The 20,648-nt window shown below is 37.1% G+C and overlaps 1 protein-coding gene across 2 annotated transcripts in view; it reads right to left on the minus strand.

Moving 5' to 3' along the window:
* LOC136857675 (golgin subfamily A member 4) overlaps positions 1-20,648 on the minus strand; it is a 443,088-nt gene that overhangs the window by 216,726 nt on the left and 205,714 nt on the right. For both annotated transcript variants that reach the window (XM_067136518.2, XM_067136517.2), the window contains 4 exons: positions 16,098-16,244; positions 10,914-11,054; positions 1,504-1,613; positions 218-422 (listed from right to left, as the gene is read on the minus strand). In XM_067136518.2, the coding sequence (XP_066992619.2) occupies positions 218-422; positions 1,504-1,613; positions 10,914-11,054; positions 16,098-16,244 (603 nt within the window). The remainder of the gene's footprint in view (positions 1-217; positions 423-1,503; positions 1,614-10,913; positions 11,055-16,097; positions 16,245-20,648) is intronic.

A 20,648-nucleotide genomic window follows, 5' to 3' on the forward strand; every position in this document is an offset into this window, starting at 1 on the left:
GTTTGTAAATTCCTTTTATAGTAACTGAGTATGTTATTAAATTATAAGTAATTTTTTTCATGCCTATTTTGTTGCCTATTTTACATGTTAGTGCCTATTTAAATGCCTACTTTGGCTAATTTAAGAGCCTATATGCCTACCTATTTTAACTGTTTTTAGTGCCTATAATTCTCGTCTCTAGTCATGAGAGAAGAAGGCTAAAGCAAGAAGTATTCACCTCTTCACTACGTCGTGCAGCCTTTAACTGCATTTCTAAATCACGAATGCGTTTTAATGCAGCCTCTTCAGCACGTGAATGTCTCTGTAGCTTGTCTTGTAGTCGTTGAAGTTCTTCCATGGGCAATATTGCTGTTGAAGAGGTGGGTACTGGTGAACTCCTCATCTCGTCAGGAGTTGTACAGCGGAAAACTTCCATCTGTTCCCTATGTCACCAATGCAAATTATAACATTAATATTTTGGATAAAGTGAAAATGATTAAAATAAATGCAAATGACAATCCACCTCAAATGTCTTAAATACAGCTTCTATGGGCTGTGAAAATCTTAAAAGAGAAGAAAAACTCTCACGACTTGGAAAAACCTCCTAATGCATAAGACAGTGAAATGGTCACATTGTAGAAAATACAGTGCTCTCACATCATTTTGCCACCAGTTGACTTCCAAAAAAAAAACCCAACTGCACAGTCGGGAGCTAGGTGTACAAAACATCTCAGCAGTCACCTCTGAGAACTGTATGGGAACAAGTGTGTGAGTTTTGCTTACATACTTTTGCTTGGGTTTAAGTAATTGATTGGAAAATGAAATATTCAGTTGGACAGCATATTTATTTGTTGCAATGTTACTTGAAAAGAGATAACTATAGAAGATATGTCAGGAGATTTGCTTGTAAATATCCAGACTCTAGCACACCTACAAACTTTTGAGTTTCAAAATTGATAAATTATTGGCATACAACAGGATCAGTTTGTGAAGTTTAGAGGAAGCTGAAAAGACATGTTTTAATTGAAGATAAACTTGGGGATGATTGGGCATGGTTAGAAGTAAGTCTCAGAAAATCACTTAATAGTCTGGTGCAGGAAACTAACATATCCATGGGGTCAGCCCACGAAACGACCTGACTAATGAAATTTCAACCATATAAAATGAGGTTTATGCAGCAACTTCACCAGACAGATTTTACCACAAGATTGAGATTTTGCAATTGGTTTTGTGAAAAGTGTTTACAATGGACATTTGGATCCACAACTAATGTTTATGTCTGATGAGGCAATCATGACACAAGGAAAGAGTGAGCCAGGGTACCGTTGTATTTTAGTTTCCTTGTTTTGTACACCTGGCTTTCCATGGCGAGGTCATGGCAGTGAGAAGCTGGCTGACAGCAGAATGATGCAAAGTTTCATCATAAAAAGAGAGCACTGTATATTTTTAGTAAATAAGGTGCGGATTTTTATGAATATGATCTAGCACATCAAGTAATGTATCTCTTCGACTTAAATACCATACCGAATAGACACATCTTCGGAAGGGGAACTACAGCTGGCACTAGAAGGCGTTACATGAAGCGACTCCAGATCCTTTGTGCGTTTCTCCAGAGCCGTTTCGAGCTCGCGTAACTGCAGGTGAGAAACAGATATCACATAGGTATTTCAATTTTATGGATGGTAAGATAATTTATCTAGTCTAAAGTTAAAGCTGTTTAGAAATTAAAAAATTAATTAAAAAAAAATTAATTAAACACAGGTTCTTTCCAGTTCCACACTTCCATAAAGTTTCTCATTCTGCAGTAAGTATTAGCTGTTACAAACAAGGTCATCATATAAAATTTTCAAATATCCAAATATATAATCTTAAATATAACTATGTTTTAATGTAAAAATTGAAGCATTCATAAGCAAATGGCCACAAAAAAATTATACAATCCACATATAATAAAGAAAGTAAACACCTTAAACAAGACATGCAGGATCACAGCATACAATTCACTGGAAAAACTTCATACCGAATAGCCACAGCCCTCAAGAAGCAAAATATACCCATCAGCTTCTCAACCAAAAACAAGCTGCATCAGATTCTATCACTCTGTCAACACACCAGATAAATTCAAACAGACTGGTGTATATAAAATCACATGTGAAAACTGTGAATGTTTTTACATTGGACAAACTGGAAGAGGATTTCACGTCAGATTTCAAGAACACCTGGTGGTATTTCAGACCTGGTGGTATTTCAGCTATGTAAGCATGAAAAATCAGCAGTTGCAGCACAACTACATGACACAGACCAGGAACGATCAAATATATAAAATTCCATCATAAAACTAAATATTTTAGAAACTCTCAAAATTTATAGACATCAATTAATAGATCCTAAACACATACTCAATAATAAAACTGAAAATGAATATTTAAAAAATTATTAAGATTTAGCAGTAACTGTATATTTCTGAGACAACACACACCTACAGTTGACCCAACATAGCTGTAATAAATTCATAATGAACATATTCCCTACTCTTCAGTGAAATAATATAATATTCTTTGCAAACAATTGTGTATCAAATAGAGCAACAATAATATCACCAATTCACCACCTGATGACAGAGTATAAGATATGAAATGCGTTGTGGTATACAAATCAATAAAAATTGTTTTAATTATTTAATAATGAATTCAAATATATACCCCAAACATTTGTTGTGGGTTTAAATTTATAACAAGGATATAAGAAACTAATTTAATAAAGGCGATGTAAACTACCTGGATGAAATGAACAACCACCCGGTATCACTTGTAACCAAAGGATGAAAGATAATCTCAAATAAAAAAATGTATCGTGCTGTCATACGACTTGTTGTACTGTATGGTTGCGAATGTTGAATGACCGAGGCAGAGTATTGACTAGGCGTCATGGAGATGAAGACGTTGACGTGGACAGCTGGCATCACTCAAGTGGATAGCATTTCCAATGAAACCAGCGGGAAAAGATTTGCAACTGCATCGATTCAAGATAAGATGCGTGAGAGTTTTCTATGATAGTTCGGACATGTACTAAGGACAGGGGCTGGTGAAGCATGTCATTAGACAATGAGAGAATAATTCTATAATATATTTTCTTTGTGTACATTTCTAAATTCCTTTGGTTCATTTAAGCAGCAATCAGTGCTTTGAAACCACCGACCGCTGCAACTGTGCCTCTAACCGGACACCGTGCTGTACTGGTCGATGTTGGTGAGGGCCAGAGGGTAGCAGCATTTTTACATCTCACAGTAAACTAGTAGCAAGTGCATGCACAACAAAGGGACTACACAAGGTTCCAGTTTATCCCCATCAAATCAACGAGAAATTTGGAAAAGGGAATTCAAGTTCAAGGAGAAGAAATCTGGAATCCAAAATTAGTGGATTTTACTTTATTTGAGTCTGCATAAAGTCTGGAGAAAATGCTGAATGATATAAATACAGTGTGCCTTTGCTGGGAGACCTAGTGTATACAGTGTACTATGTCTTCTAGTATGAGCTAGAACAAATTTGCAATTTTCACTGACCTGTCTGTCTCATCTCTGGCTTGGACAACATGAAATTTGACTAAAGTAGGAGCCGTTCCTTATACAGCCAGTACCTGATATGAATGGTGTGAAAACGTTGTTCACAGGGTAAGTTTATACATGCTTTTCAGTTGGCCTGGCAGACTGATATATTATATCAATTTCTAGCTTAGTAAGGAAAGCAACAGGAAACTACAGTATTTCACTCCTTATTTCCCTAGTATGTTTCATCAGTGATGCCTAGGCAATTATCATAGCTGATGGTGGAGCTGCTGAGGATCAAACCAGCCTTTGAGTTGAAAACTCAACATGAAAAATGTCTTGGAGGAGGAGTACATGATCAAAACAGATCTAAAATAGAGGTAATGGAATGCAGTCAAATAAAATAGAAAATATGAGATTTTGTGATTTTAAAAAAAGAACTAAAACTATATTGTTATCTGGATAGTAAAATAACTAATCTAATAACTAATCATTTTAAAGTAAAGAGGACAAGTCAGTTACATGGCAGCCCATTTTCCAATGAGCTTCAAAGGTGCTGACCTAAAAGAATTTTTTTTTTTTTTTTTTTTTTTTTGGAAAGTGATGAACTATTCTGGTAAAACTGAATTTAGAAATTTGAATTTTATAACTTGTAATTTATGTAGAAGTTTTTGTAAGATTATTAATATTTCATTATTGCGAACACCAGCCAATTTACTGATGGTTTATCACACCTGACATTAATAACACTTTATTAAATCATGAGTTCTTCAAATTTATATATGAAGAGAAATTAATGTGAAATGAATAACAACAGGCCACTCCTAATCTAATTTTAAGTCAGCAGGAAGGTAAATTTGTCAGAAAATTTAATCTCAAAGGCATTCGAAATACAACTGGTTGACAGGATGCATCAAAAGAAACAAACTCTACTGCTATGTTAGTCTTCTTTTTGGTGGCAAAGCTGAATGGATCAAAGATGGTATTGTGACAATACGAATTTTTGAGAAGAATGGATGCAGATACGTATCAGGCTTCACAAAAACATCTAAGGAACAGAGAAAATTTCCACAAGTTAAGCTGAGGTTGAATAGTGCATGCGATTTCTGAAAGCTCACACCTTGCTGCAATTCAGCACAATGAAAAAGTGGCTGCAAACAGAAAGATTCTACCGTCGGATTCAAAAGTATGGATACTCAAGTTTAAACTTCTATAAAAAATGAATGGGTGCACTAATCTGAAATCTAATTGCACCAAATTTTAGCTCCATTCTTTCTGTATTTAACAGTGGTATTCAAATTGTTTTGCAGTGTTCATTTTTTGCAGCTGTTGCAACCGGAATGCAAAATGAAAATGTTTTTATGACATTCTGCAGACAAACCTCAACTTTTAAACTATCTAAAATAAAAATGTGTCATGGGAACGTGACAAGATCTCAATGTGTCATAGCCTTAAGCATTCCAAATAAGATTTCAAATTTACAAAAGTTTATCACAATGGCTTAAAAGGTTATTAATTTAATTTGAGATGGGTTTTGTAGCTATGCGAAGTTGGACAAAGCTCAGGTTAACATAATTATGAGCACTACAATTACTGTATTCATAACCAATATTTATAGAAAACCTACAAGTATCCATGGATTTTATATAGATTTGAGCAGAATATTCAGCCGGCACCAAAAGTGACATGATGACTGTGTTAAGAATACAGTGTTGCTGCATTGCTGCGCTGGGTTTATTTTCACCTGGTATTCTCACTCAGGCCTGGATCATCTGGAATTAAGATAATGACAATGCTTTTAAATAATAAGCAGCTCACCATTTTAAACCTGCCACTGGAGGTCGAAAGCCCTTGTGCACCGGGCTGAGTGGCTCAAACGGTTGATGCGCTGGCCTTCTAACCCCAACTTGGCAGGTTCAATCCTGGCTCAATCTGGTGGTATTTGAGAAGGTGCTCAAATGTGTCAGCCTCGTGTCGGTAGATTCACTGGCGTGTAAAGTAACTCATGTAGGACTAAATTCCAGCACCTAGTCATTATGTGCCTGAGTCCATAGTCTGCCTTCATCCAATCCGTACTGGTCATAGCCTCTGTAGTGTAAAATGTTTTCCATACATCTCCCTTCTTGGTTTGCAGCTCTGTTTGTAACTGGTTGAATGCATCTGTAGATGGCAATATTAGTTTGTGTCGTAGTTCTTCTGTATAGAAGAGTTCTCTTGTCAGCTCGTAACACAGTCTTGAAGGAGTGAATTTGGACAAACACAATAGCTTTTTCATGTAGTTGCTTTTACACTTTCAATGTCCCTAATATTTCTTTTAGTGAGATGTTCCCATATCAAAAGTAGTCCTTACAACATTATTGAGGATATTTTTGCATGGAAAAATTTCATAGCAAATTCAACCGAGAGTTTGCATAAGATCAAGATATCATTCATTGCTATTATGGCTGCAGCCACTCTTTCCTTGATGTGTCTAGTATAAGTAGTTCCTGATGTCTGTAATGTAATGCCCAAATATTCAAAATTGTTTACGATTAGCATAGTTTCTCCTTCGTTCTCACAGTAAATTTTCTTTGTTAATGCTGTTCTGCCTCTCTTACAGAAGATCATCTGTGCCGTCTTCTGTCGATTAATTCTGAATTTATTGTCCTCTGCCCAAAAGTTCAGCTTGTTGAAAGTAGCCTGTAGTTTTTCATTTTATTTTATTTTATAAGAGTACCATGTCATCTGCATACATGTACATATGTACCTCGTCGTCTTTGACCTTTATAGTGGGTATTAGGTCTGAGACCACTATACTGAAGAGTATGGGGATCATTGGAAAGCCATGTAGTACTCTGTTCATCTGCGTTATGGGATTTGAAATAGAGATGTTATCACTTATAATGATTTAATTATAAGCAAGAATGGTCCTAATGATGTTTGTTAAAGGATTCATATATCCTATTATGTTTCCCGGTTTCTTCACTAGCTTTTCCCTGTCCACTTGGTCGAACGCTTTGTTGTAGTCTACAAAGATCCGTAAAGTTTCCCTTTTGGATATCTGAGGGCATCTGCTATGTCATCAGTCAGATTCTTTATCACATTCATTGTAGATCTCCCTCGTTGAAAGCCGAATTGCTCTTCCGGTAAGGCGTAGTCGACCTCTTCTATCAGTCTCGTTGTTAGTAACCTGATAAAGAGTTTTTGAAGATATTGCTTTCTAAGGCAATTCAACAGTATGAATCTAGGCAACTCGCGTTTCCCTTTCCTTTACATAAGATCTTCATCATTGAGTGTCGCCAAGTGTCAGGGATTTAGTTCATTTCCACGCACTTATTGAAGAGTGATGTCCACATTGTTAGTAGTATATTTTCTGTAGTTTATATATGTTCATTGAAAATGCCATCAATTCCTGCAGCTTTCTTACCCTTCAAGACCCTTATGGAATTTTTTACTTCCTCTTCGGTGAAGTCCTGAAAGAGTTTTCGTTCTTCATATATGATATTATCTACTGTAGTTACAGATAAGTTGTCCTTGTTCAGCACTTTCCTAAAATGTTCTTCCCAGCAACCACCTCCGCAGCAACCACAACAGAGTTCAACCCAACAACAGCCGCAACTGCCTCCGCAGCAACAGCCTCATCACAAGTATAACCCTTACCAGGGCATGTCACAACCCACTCAATTGGCATTTCAGCAAAGTGTGCATGGACAAATAAATCTGGGTGAGCATGGTAGTATACCACTTGCTACCCAGTGCTATCCAACACCCATTCAATGGCCCGTGACTTTCTCACAGGGTGGTGGAGCGCCAGGGAGCAGCATGATGGGTGGACGCCATCGACCCCAACATCAATTGCTTTCTCGGGCACCATCCAATATAAAAAAGATGCCAGGTGAAACTCAACCTTATTATGGTTCACATGGAGGGAGTTGAGGTGGAGGTGTAAGGTGATGGCAAGGGTGACAATGTTGGTGAAAGCAAGCAAGCTTGTGGAAAACAACACTGTGACAAGTACCAAGTCACCAGTGACCAGCAGTGCATCACAGCAGCAACAGCAGCAGCAGCAGTCTGCTGAGAATGGAAAGGAAGAGAATACACCCCCAACAGCCTCTGCAGAATAGTGTTGATAGCTTAAACTATTCTATACATGGAGTATGAATATAGATATTCACTTTAGACTTTTAAAATCCTAACAGAGTTCTAGCTCAGATAAGCTTTGCAGGGAAACAAGCAATATTCTGTCAACGTGTCCTTGTGATTTCTTCCCTGTGAAACAGCAGATGGCATTTCATGATTCTTCCCTAATGAATATCAGTGAACAATGAAGAGCTTTTTTTTGTTTTAGATTAGGATGAAATAACGAAGAATTTTTGGTGGTATTATTTTTAAGACTTCCCTCTAAATACTTCCAGAAGTCTATGCCATTTCAAAATATGAAGACAACAAGAAGATTGTCGTTAATCTAATCTTTGTGATACAGAAGGCAATGTGTGTATGGTTAATTGTGATCTTGAAAGAATGTATTTGCTTCTTTGTACACCCATAAATAGACTTCTCCAATGAGAAATCAATCCAGGTGATGCTTATCGTCTTTGACCTTTATAGTGGGTATTAGGTCTGAGACCACTATACTGAAGAGTATGGGGATCATTGGAAAGCCATGTAGTACTCTGTTCATCTGCGTTATGGGATTTGAAATAGAGTGCCGTTGGTCGAAAGAAAAATATGATAATGTTGCTAGCTTCACGTCCCAGTAATTACTTTTAGGGCCATTTTCTCCAAATCGAATTAAACCTGGTATAAATTAAACTCGTTTAACTTTAGTACCTAGTTTAAACTTGCATCCATTTTCTCCACCAATTTCTGACACTCGTTTAGTTTAGTCCCAGTGCAGTCAGTTTGTGAAGAAATAAATAAGTGTTAATTATAATATAGGGTTTGGGTTTCAAACATCAGAAATATTTCCACTGCCCCTGGCAAATTATTTCTTGTTATTTAGCGTATTTAAAAGTCTAGATTGTCCTATTATGATTGCTTGCATTTTCTTCAAGTTGATTACTAGTTAAATTAATAAACTTCATTGTTTGTCTGTATTGAACCAAGATTACAACTTTAATTATAATTTGGGTACACCTTATTCAACCCATAAAAATAGTTGCTTAGATGTAATTACAACATATATTTCAATCAGAACTAGTTTCGACGCCCCTCTGCGTCATCATCAGCTGATATAAGTTCGTGAAAAAATTGACAATCATATAAGTTTAACTATTTCAAATTGATCACAATATAAAATTATATTAACAACATACAACTGTGTTAAAATTTTACTGTCACTAAGTCCATATTTTCTACAAGTCAAAGACTTGAGAGTCTTATGCCATAAACTGATAAAAACATATGCAAACCGGTTTGCTCACTTATGAAATAACATGGATTTAAAAGAACAACAACTTAAAAATAAAACAGCCTTGAAGTACTATGTGCTTAATTAATACGCAGTTCTCTTTTACATATGAGCTAACTGAATTTAAAGTCGAGTTCATTAGGTGGATTGTTTTGTCAATGTCCGAGACTTTAAAGTGCGAGTATATCTGAAGATTGTCAGCATAAAGGTGATAGTTGCAGTCCTTCAGATGAGAAGAAATGTCATTAATATAGATCAAGAATAAAAGAGGCCCAAGAAGTCACTAGTGTACCAAGGGATAAAATATGGGAAAGCTTGAGGAAACATAATGTTCCTGATTCATTAATAAAAACATTCAGATACTGTATGAAGGTTGTGAGAGCAGTGTACAAGTGGAAGGTGAAAGATCAAAACGGTTTAAGACAAAGAAAGGTGTTCAGTAAGGCAGTTTGCTTTCCCTGTTACTTTTCATTATACTTATGGACACAATTATGAAAGAAATCAAGGAAGTAGAAAATGAAGATCTTAATGCTTTTGTTTTTGCTGATGACATCGCCATTTGGGGATAGACTGAATTGGAAGTTCAGAGGAGACTGGATTACTGGAATATAAAATTTAAAGAATTCAAGCTGAGTGTAAGAGCAAGTCAGTGGCAATGCAGACGAGCAGGACGCCCGCAACTTGAAACATCATACTGGAGGAAGAGAAGGTTGAAAGTGTGGAAAGTTTCAAGTATCTGGGTAGTGTCATATCATGTGATGGAAGTGCCAAACTAGAAGTATTAAACATAATAGCGAAAGGATCCAGCTTCTTCCAGCAAGTACGAAACCTAATCTGGGACAATGTATACAACCTATCTCCTGCCAATCATGATGAATAGTCTGGAGACCTGTGTCATAAACAAGAGAGAAGTGAGTCAAATGCAAGCATGTGAAATGAAGTTCCTTAGGTCAGCTCTACAAAAAAACCAGGAGAGACCTGCAGGTGAACTTGACCATGGAGGACAGGATAGCTGCTGCGAGATTGAAGTGGTTAGGTCATATGAAACGTATGTACCCAACTCCAACTCCATGCCAGTATCTGGAGAGGGTTTTTCTTTTTTTTACAAGTTGCTTTACGTTGCACCGGCACAGACAAGTCTTATGGCGATGATGGGACTGGAAGGGTCTAGGAATGGGAAGGTTTTTTTTTTTCTTTGCTTTACGTCACTGACATAGATATGTCTTACGGCGACAATGGGATAGGAAAGGCCTAGGAAATGGAAGGAAGCAGCTGTGGCCTTAATTAAGGTACAGCCCCAGCATTTGCCTGGTGTGAAAATGGGAAACCACGGAAAACCATATTCAGGGCTGCCGACAGTGGGGTTCGAACCCACTATCTCCCGAATACTGGATACTGGCTGCACTTAAGCGACTGCAGCTATCGAACTCAGTATCTGGAGATGGAGGTACCCGGAAGAAGACCTACTGGACGGCCTAGAAATAGATGGACAGACCAGGTTAATGAAGATCTCAATAGGAGAGGAGTAACATGGGATGCAGCGGATAAGGAAAGACTATACCAGGACAGAATTCAGTGGAGGCATATCATTCACAAAGTTCCTACCCAGCTTGCTGGAAGGAAATCCTGATGATGATGATGATGATGATGATGATGATGATCACGACTCTGACTGTTTATACCATACTTTTTGAAACAAATAATTCTTAATACAAGAAAATTGTGTAATGTCTATGTCTACCCTTACTAGAAATGCACACTTTGCCACTGATCATCAGCAGATAAGTTACCCATATTTATATTAGATACAAAATTATGTGGTAAATTCCACAACATGAAATCTGATTCTTCCTCGCACTTTGTAGGAGAGAAAGAGTTGAGGACATCTACAAGGAATTTTCTTCTCGAAACTATACTTGAGATTGTAAAGTATTATTAGAGCAGTGTAAGCACAACCGGCTTATGAAACAGACAAAAGTTTATTTCATTAAATTAGCATACCTGGGACTTCATATGATTCACTGCTGTGGAGTCAGGCTGCAACTGCTCCATCTGTTGACGATGTCTCATTAGTTGGTCTTCTAGATGTGCTACGTGTCGTAATAAATCAGCAGCTCCCATTTCAGACCGTACAGATTCCAACTATAATTATTATATAAACAAATACATGTAAGGAGAGGAAAATAAAATACTAGAATAACGAGAGGAGATAGGATTCAACTATTCTTACATTACAATTAGCAAGGAAAGAAGGAGGAATGAAAAAGAGCACAACATTCTTGAACTTATCTGGAAAAAGATTTTCAACAAAGCATGTTGTTTGTCAAATAGGAGGTAATAAACAAAAAAAGAGGACAGGAGAGTGTAAAACATTTTTTTCAAATATCTTAAGCTAGATAAAAAGGAGAATGTTGATTATTGCCACTGTAAATATGTAATTTCTACACAGAACATTCCAGATAACTGTAACACATTCAGACCTGGTAGCTTAGTCCTAATAACGAGCTGGTTCTAAAACCCTTAACATTACTCACACACACCACAAAGGAAAACAATTTGTAGCTTGTTTGGCAAGTAGAGACTCTCCTGCCTAAAGTTTAGGACAGTTTAGGTGTAGAGGTAAAGTTTAAGACAGTTAAGAGGAGGGGTTGAGTATGAATGAACTTCAAGCCACTTTTACAGCTAAAGGAAGTATAACAAGTGCCTGGCCTACCTGCCTTGGACCTTGGGTTCTGCTAATTCCTTCTTATAAAACTATGCTGACCATGTCAGATGCAGCATTCAAACCCTGTTAATGTTTACCAAATTTTGGAACCATGAGTTTCTATTCCCTTCCCTTCACCTGTTACCTAAAAACCATTTGAAAAGTTGTGCAGAAAGAGTCTCTCTTCTTGCCAAACACACTATCAACAGCAATTTGTTGAACAGTATTATATTTAACTGCTATAAATTGTAGGGAATTCAAATTCAAAAAATACATGTACAACCACTTGTCATGAAAGTAAGAAAATGAATTTAAACATGTCTTGTTAAAAACTATAGGGAAGTCTAACCACTTTCATCCTGGAACAATCTTCTCAAAATACTGCCTAAGAATTTGAGTTGGCTGCATCTGCTTAATGTGTCCTAGCCACTTCAACCTTGCAACTATCAGCCTTTCTTCCATGGTCAGGCTGACTTGCAGGTTTCTTCGTATCTGTTCTGTAGAGCTGATCTAAGGAACTTCATTTTACAAGCTTGCAGTTGACTTTCTTCTCTTTTATGTATGACACAACTCTCCAGACTATATGTCATGATGGGCAGGAGAAGATGCCTTTGCTGGTGAGATGTAGTGTTTACAGTGCACTATGTCTTAAATGCTATTGCTTATGCAGCCTGTCCCTGTTATGAATGGTGTGAAAATATCGCTCATAGGGTCGGTTGGTGCATGCATTTCAGCGAGCTTGGAAGATTGATATGTCATAGCAACGGCTGACTCGGTGAGGAAAGCAACGGGAAACTACCTCACTCCTCATTTCCCTAGTACGCCTCTTCAGTGACGCCTGGGCCATTTTTGACAGCTGTTGGCGGAGCTGCAGAGGATCAAACCAGCCTTCGGGCTGAATACTCAACATACATACAACATACACGGGCAGGAGATAAGTTTTAAACATGGTCTGTTTAGCCATGAATAGCATCATTATCATTAACAATTTCTATCACAATTTTGTCAATATTCCTATTCTCATTTCTTTCTTACCATAGCGCTGCAGGATCTACAAGAGATGGTTACTGTGATTAATGAAGCCAGCAATGTCATGAGCTTGAAGCTGAATGTAAAGAAGACAAAGTGGATGGTTGTCAGCAGGAAAGGGGATGGTATTTGAGGCATCTTACAATGATAGGATTGAGAAAGTGGCATCATTTAAGTACCTGCTTTTCCAAATAAGTGATGACAGGGACCTCTCATGAGAACTGATGCAGAATTCAGCAGGCCAGGACGACTTCTCAAAAAATGAGAAGATGTTTACACATCATGATCTGTCCTTAACCTTTCACGCTCGACTATTTCAGTGTTATGTATTTAGCATTCTGCTGTATGGCACTGAAGCATGGACATCGCTGAACTCCATCGGGAAGCTCTCCTACGATCAGAAATGGACGACTTGCAGGGAGCAAGTGTCTTTCTAATGGGACGCTTGAACAGCCAATGACACCAAGTTAGCCGTTGTAGGTAACCTAAATATAAGAACCTTGACTGAAAGACACACTTCAGCTGATTACAATAGGAAATAATTTGTTTAGGGCCTCCTTTATATTTAATTATTTACTATTCTTGCTTTCTTTTTCTTCTTTCATATCCTGAGATTTTTACTTGTAATCTATTAAAATTAAAGCTCTTTTTCTTGCTTTGTCACCCATAAAAGCATTTTTCGGACAATCCATACCTCACACTGCATTCTCATATTTAACAGTTTATTGAATACTATGTAAAACTTGTGAGGGGAAGAATGTGATCCAAAAGAAAAAGCTCAGACATAAAAATAATTCAAAAAATATATTACCATTTACAGTTAGTTGTTCACAAGTCCACTCAAGTTTGAGTTCTCTACTTCCCAAACAATATGCACTTACAAACGCATCGAACACAGCCTTCTGGCACTTGACCTCCTAGGGCCGGTTTCATCAACATGGGTTAAATTTTAACCCTGAGTTATACAGTTTTCACTCTGAATTTGACTATTCATTCTGTCTCATCAAAGAGTGTTAATTTTAACTCTAGGTTAAGGCCGGAATTAAGTTAACCCCTCCTTTCACCTGGGTTAAACTGTTAACTCAAGGTTGAAAGCAAAATGGCCACCGTAAATCATGCGTTTGATGCAGAGTTGCTTTATTTAGATTTGTTAAATGGTGTTCCTAACAGAAATAGGCTTATGATAGAATGGAATGACTTTCAAAATCTATCTGAGGAACAATTTCTGAAGAGGTATAGACTGTCAAAAACCGTCGTTAGTAAAGTCGTCAATGAAATTCGTGAGAGGTTAGAATACACAACTGACCGAAACAGGCCCCTCTCTCCTATACTAAAGGTATTGCTTTCATTAAGCTTTTATACCACAGGGTCATTTCATATAATGGTCGGAGACAACAAAGTTATTTTTCTGTCAATTGACAAGTAATCAGTGATTCTAACCTCAAAATTAGCTATATAGTTGCAAAATGGCCTGTAACGTTGGCAACACTATTAAATTCCCCTGTTATTTTTTCCCATGTGTCCTCATTTTCTTTTAATTTTACACCGTTAGTCTTTTTGCATTCTACAATGCTTTGGTACTTCGGGGTTAATTCAATGCGTAATGTATTTTTCTAAAGCAAAAAAACTCGTGCCCCTATTTCTCTTCCAAATTTCTTCCATTTTTCGATCACTGCAATCAGTTCTATCACGATCACGAAAGAATACCATCTACCGTGGAACTAAGGCAGAAAATGAAATACTGCACAAGAAATAAACGAAAGAACCATGCAAGAAGTGTGTTTATAATCTCTGATTTTTGGTCACTGCCTCCTTGACCGGTACAGCAGCTGTTTCCGGTGAGGCAAGTATTCCTTCAAGTGCCTTAATAGAGTGTCTTTTCAGCAAATGCAAAGATGTACTTTACCCCAAAATGTCAAGGCTTAGCAATAAGAATTTTGAGAAATAAATCTTTTGTCAAGTAAACAGTTATAAAAGCCACTAACTAAAAAATAACAGCTTCCAGTTTCTTCCAAGGCGATTTCTTATTGCGAGCCATAACAATTCGCCAAGGGTATTGTAGTTTTGTCAAGTAAACAGTTATAAAAGTCACTAACTAAAAATCAACAGCTTCCAGTTTCTTCTAAGGAGATTTCTTATTGCGAGCCGTAACAATTCGCCAAGGGTATTGTAGTTTTCTGTCCCCCTGAAGACACAATGCACAATATATAACAGCTTCTTATCTTGGATTATGTAATCCCATTATCAGAGTTAGGAAGTAATTGAATAAAAGTAAAGGAATTAATGGTAATAACATAATTTTGTTTTCACTTTTAATAATTACTTTTTACAAAATATAAATTTTACTCATAATTTACTTCTTGAAATAAAATTGTTATTGTTACACTAATAATCGATATACATTGCATGGTAGCAGAAATGGGGGGGGGGGGGGGGAATAATAACTTTTTCAATTCTACTACAGCAGAACCAGTAGCTTCATCAGTGCTGGATGAGGTACTCTCTTACCTTTCCAGTACTTCCAATGAAAGCAAACTTACAATATAATATCTACCACTGCTGGAGATATTCTTAAAATTAAACAGCAGTATTCCTTCAAGTGCCTTAACAGAGTGTCTTTTCAGCAAATGCAAAGATGTACTTTACCCCAAAATGTCGAGGCTTAGCAATAAGAATTTGAGAAATAAATCTTTTGTCAAGTAAACAGTTATAAAAGTCACTAACTAAAAAATAACGGGAAAAATTAATTTTGAATGTTTCAGGGTAGGTATCATGTTTAGTCTTGCTTAGTGATAATAGTGATAGCACTTAATGTCTCTATGTTAATCCTTGTTGAAAACAATATTTGTAATGAATGAGTACAATATTCCTCAAGTAGCTGTAATTCAGCCCAATTACTTTTTTCTTGTACTTTTCCCATCACTGACCATTATGTACAGAATGTCGGAGTAGATGAGCGTGCATTTTTAGGACAAAACTTGTTAAACTTGTTAGTCCTCCCTCTGTTATGGAATATGTACATAATCACATAATAAAATATTTCATCTTGTAAATTGGCCATTCTTATAAAGCTTAAGGAGCATAAGAATGTAACATCCTACAGTATATTTATCACTAAATTCACATGGTTTAACTTTCTCATAATAATACTGACAACTGCACAATAAAAATGAAGTTAACTCCCATTCATTTGACAGTAACATGCATGTACTAGTGCCACTGACAACATGCTCTATTTGCAACACCACAAATTCAAGTTACATCCTGGTGAAGTCTAGTAATTTCAAACAGACGAATTTGTAACTGTGAGGATGTTAAAATTAGAAAGCATCAGAACAATTAGTTTTCCTAAAGAGAAATAAAACACAAACATGACAAATACAGTCTTATACATACAGTATAATGAAAAATAGTACATAGCACAACTGAGAATCCAATGAAGTACTACTCACTTCATCAGCCAACTGCTGGTGGGTGTTAGTCTGTTCCGTAAGCAAGTTACGCATCTCTTGTAGCTGTTGCTCCAAAGCAGCTTCACGTTTACTTTTACTCTCAACCTGTCCTTCTAAATCTGTGATGATCTCTCGTAGGATCCAAATCTGAATGGAACAGTAACATTTTTATCATAATATATTACAAGCTATCAGTAGTTCAAAATTTGTGAATACTGTACCATACTAAAAGGATCATAAATTCCATATCAAATCTACTAAATGAAACCATGCATAGTAATAAGAATATAAATCATAACAATACTGTATCATAATATGAAGACTTAGATGAGATGAACATCACTGTCACCATAAAATCCCTAAGAACTAATGGACATTGAAAAGTAACTTTATGAATATTTCCTCCTATAATTTCTTTACTGGATTACTGAGGGTATGGCACATTGGACATCATTTTAACTAATCATCCACATGAAGTAATACTGGAATGCCATAATTTGATTCCCATATAATTTTTTAATGTATAATTAATTTGATAGGGTGGATCATGGGAGACTACTGGCAAAAATGAGTGCAATTGGACTAGACAAAAGAGTGACTGAATGGGTTGCTATATTTCTAGAAAATAGATCTCAGAGAGTTAGAGTAGGTGAAGCTTTGTCTGACCCTGTAATAGTTGAGAGGGGAGTTCCTCAGGGCAGTGTTATCGGACCTTTATGTTTTCTTATATATATAAATGATATGAGTAAAGGAGTGGAATCGGAGGTAAGGCTTTTTGCGGATTATGTTATTCTCTATAGAGTGATAAATAAGTTACAAGATTGTGAGCAACTGCAACGTGACCTCGAAAATATTGTGAGATGGACAGCAGGCAATGGTAGGTTGATAAACGGGGCTAAAAGTCAGGTTGTGAGTGTCACAAATAGGAAAAGTCCTCTCAGTTTTAATTACTGCGTTGATGGGGTGAAAGTTCCTTTTGGGGATCATTGTAAGTATCTAGGTGTTAATATAAGGAAAGATCTTCACTGGGGTAATCACATAAATGGGATTGTAAATAAAGGGTACCAATCTCTGCACATGGTTATGAGGGTGTTTAGGGGTTGTAGTAAGGATGTAAAGGAGAGTGCATATAAGTCTCTGGTAAGACCCCAACTAGAATATGGTTCCAGTGTATGGGACCCTCACCAGGATTACCTGATTCAAGAACTGGAAAAAATCCAAAGAAAAGCAGCTCGATTTGTTCTGGGTGATTTCCGACAAAAGAGTAGCGTTACAAAAATGTTGCAATGCTTGGGTTGGGAAGAATTGAGAGAAAGAAGAAGAGCTGCTCGACTAAGTGGTATGTTTCGAGCTGTCAGCGGAGAGATGGCGTGGAATGACATTAGTAGACGAATAGGTTTGAATGGCGTCTATAAAAGTAGGAAAGATCACAATATGAAGATAAAGTTGGAATTCAAGAGGACAAACTGGGGCAAATATTCATTTATAGGAAGGGGAGTTAGGGATTGGAATAACTTACCAAGGGAGATGTTCAATAAATTTCCAATTTCTTTGAAATCATTTTGGAAAAGGCTAGGAAAGCAACAGATAGGGAATCTGCCACCTGGGCGACTGCCCTAAATGCAGATCAGTATTGACTGAGTTGATTGAGTAGTGTTGAGCATTCTTTTCTTCATATTTCCCTTCAATTACAGATGTGTTTCTTAGAAACTTTCTTGTAATAGGAATGGATATTAATTACCTTTAAAGAAATATACAGAGTGAGCATTCATACATGGAATTCAGTGATGGTAACAATTGTGAAATAACTGATGAAATGTTACATGACATCAATACAGCACGACATGCAAAGTAGACTGAGACAGAAGAATCTTTAAAGTTCTGCACATAAGTGGCCTGAGGGCTGGGTGTTTGTGCTGTCCCCGACATCCCTGCAACTCTCACACCACACATAACACTTTCCCCCACCACAAAAACATGCAGTTACCTACACATGGCAGATGCCGCCCACCCTCGTCGGAGGGTCGGCCTTACAAGGGCTGCACTCGGCTAGAAACAGCCACATGAAAATTAAAAATTAATAAATCTATACAATCTCTACCTAAATTCGGAAATCAAGTTGAATTTGGTTCTAGACAGCCTTCTTCCTCAACAACATGGTATCTGAAAATCCCCATCCTGTTTCCAGACATTCGACCAGATCAGGAATGGAATGAATGCAGCCCTCATCTAGCAGCGAGGATAGGAATTGTGCTGGCTGCCGAAGCATATCACGTTTCACCTCTGGGGCAATGATTAATGACTGACAGATAAAATACAATGATATTGGAGTGTGTCACTGGAAAGAAAGATGACAGGGAAAACTGGAGTACCTAGAGGAAAACCTGTCCTGCCTCCACTTTGTCTAGCACAAATCTCACATGGGAGTGACCAGAATTTGAAGCACGGAACTTAACGGTGAGAGGCCGGCGCACTGGCGCCTCAGCCACGGAGGCCCTACAACATGTAAGAAAGTAATGGAAAGGAACAAACCGTGCAAAATCAAGCCATATGCAGAAAGGTAGGAACATTGAAAGAAGCATATAATAGGATAAATACAACAGGTCAGTGTAGGTAGACAGAGAAATAAAAAGAAAACACAAAAGGACAAGAACAATTTCCACGTCTTCATATGCTATCTGCTTCAAGTAAATTAGCTCTCTGTTCATCAATTGCAGTTCTTCTATCTAATTTCCTTCTCAGTCCCCAACAAACTTGTTTCTGCTTCCCAGCTTCATCAGGAGGGCAGACTTCAATGCTCATTGAGGGGGCCATCTTGATGTAGGAAGTGTAGGATCAGAAGAAACCTGGATAAACATGAGCTCATCAGGGGCTGAGAAGAAAAGAGAAGGGCTGGGAAGAAATTAATGTAGAAGAGGTGGCACTGATGAGGAGAGAGTCAATCTAGTTAAAGATGTGGAGATTGTCCTTGACCTTTTATGTATTTTTTCTACTTCTCCCTCTTTGTACTCTGATCTGTCATTGTCAATTCATATATAGATAGGAGAAGCAAGAAGAGGAACACAAAATAGGACGATCAAAAAGGCATATTACTATGCGAAGAGCGAACAACAGAAAGAAGAGACAAAGACAAATATGAAAACACAAAAGGACATGGGCAATCTCAATATCTGCATACACTGCCTTCAACAAATAGACAGGCTCCCTCCTCATCAATCCCAATTCTTGTACATCCATCTCTTCTCAGTCCCACTCAAGAAGAGCTCATTTTTTGTTTCCCAGCTTCCTCCGGAGCACGAGCATCAACACTCAAGGAGAGACCATATTGATGGATCTTCAGTTTTGATGCAGAAAGTGTATGGTAAGAAGAAAGTTGAGTAAGTGTGAGAAAAGGGAAGAAACAATAGCAATTACAAGTAGAGGTGGTAAAAGATTAGGAACAGAGGGCAAACACAAGAGGAGACAAGGATAATGCAATTATTGAAAAGGAACAAACCAGTGTCAAATTAAGTCATATTCAGATTGAGAGAAGGAAAAAGAAAAGGAACACAAAACAGGATGAACAAAAAGACAGGTCAGTGTGTGAAGAAGGTGCAATAGAAAGAGGAGACATCAAATCCAGTTCTTGTACATCCCAGCTCATCAGGAATGTGGGCATTAATGCTCATTGGTGAGGCCACTTGCTTGTACCAATTGTGTTTATTGCGTATGTGTTCTTTTTAGCATACGTAAGAAAAGTAACCCGAAAATGGATAGTATCAATAGATGACTACAGTGTCATGTCACCCACAATATGTACACTGTGTAACGTAACATGATAAAAATGTAGAAAAATATAATTTCAAAATTACCTTCCAGTGTGTGAAAATAGACAGGTTAATTTCGTTAAAAAGTTATAGAAAGTACCTCGTCTGACCACGAAATAACTACTGTTATGAGTCACCTGCCACATTTTTCCATTTCTTGTGCAACCCTATATAGTTGCATGCAAGAGAACTTCCTTCTGTAAACAGTCTGCATTAACCTCCAAAGTGATTCTGTAACATTCAATGTCTCTCAAAGAATGGAGCAATTATGAAAACTGTGCTGTGGTAATGGCACTTACAAGGCAAGAAGACAGCCTTCAAATATCTTTGATATTCTTGAGAAGCTTGGCATCAACAGAATATTCATCTATCAAACAATCAAACACTTTGGTGAAACCAAAAGTATGCCTAACCCTGACACCCTCCCACTCCTCTTGTTTGAATTATCTGAAGTCTGTCAGGACGACAGCTCTGTAATGCAATGAAACAAAAATGCCAAAATCATGTGTGAAACAAAAGGTAGTTTATGATATCTGAAGTTATTTCTTTTCAGTTTTGACTCAATTCATTTATAACTGTAAGGTTCTTCAGTCTGCCGAAACTAATTTTTGCTTCTTTTTTCAGGAACAATTCTGTTACCATATGTTTTCTTTTCAGGCAATTTATACATTTATTTATTCAAAAATGAATTTTGGCAGACTTAAGAATCTAAAATAAATAAGAAATAAAAGGTAGTGGCAAGAGA

Source organism: Anabrus simplex, chromosome 1, assembly GCF_040414725.1.
Source record: "Anabrus simplex isolate iqAnaSimp1 chromosome 1, ASM4041472v1, whole genome shotgun sequence".
Lineage (NCBI taxonomy): Eukaryota > Metazoa > Arthropoda > Insecta > Orthoptera > Tettigoniidae > Anabrus > Anabrus simplex.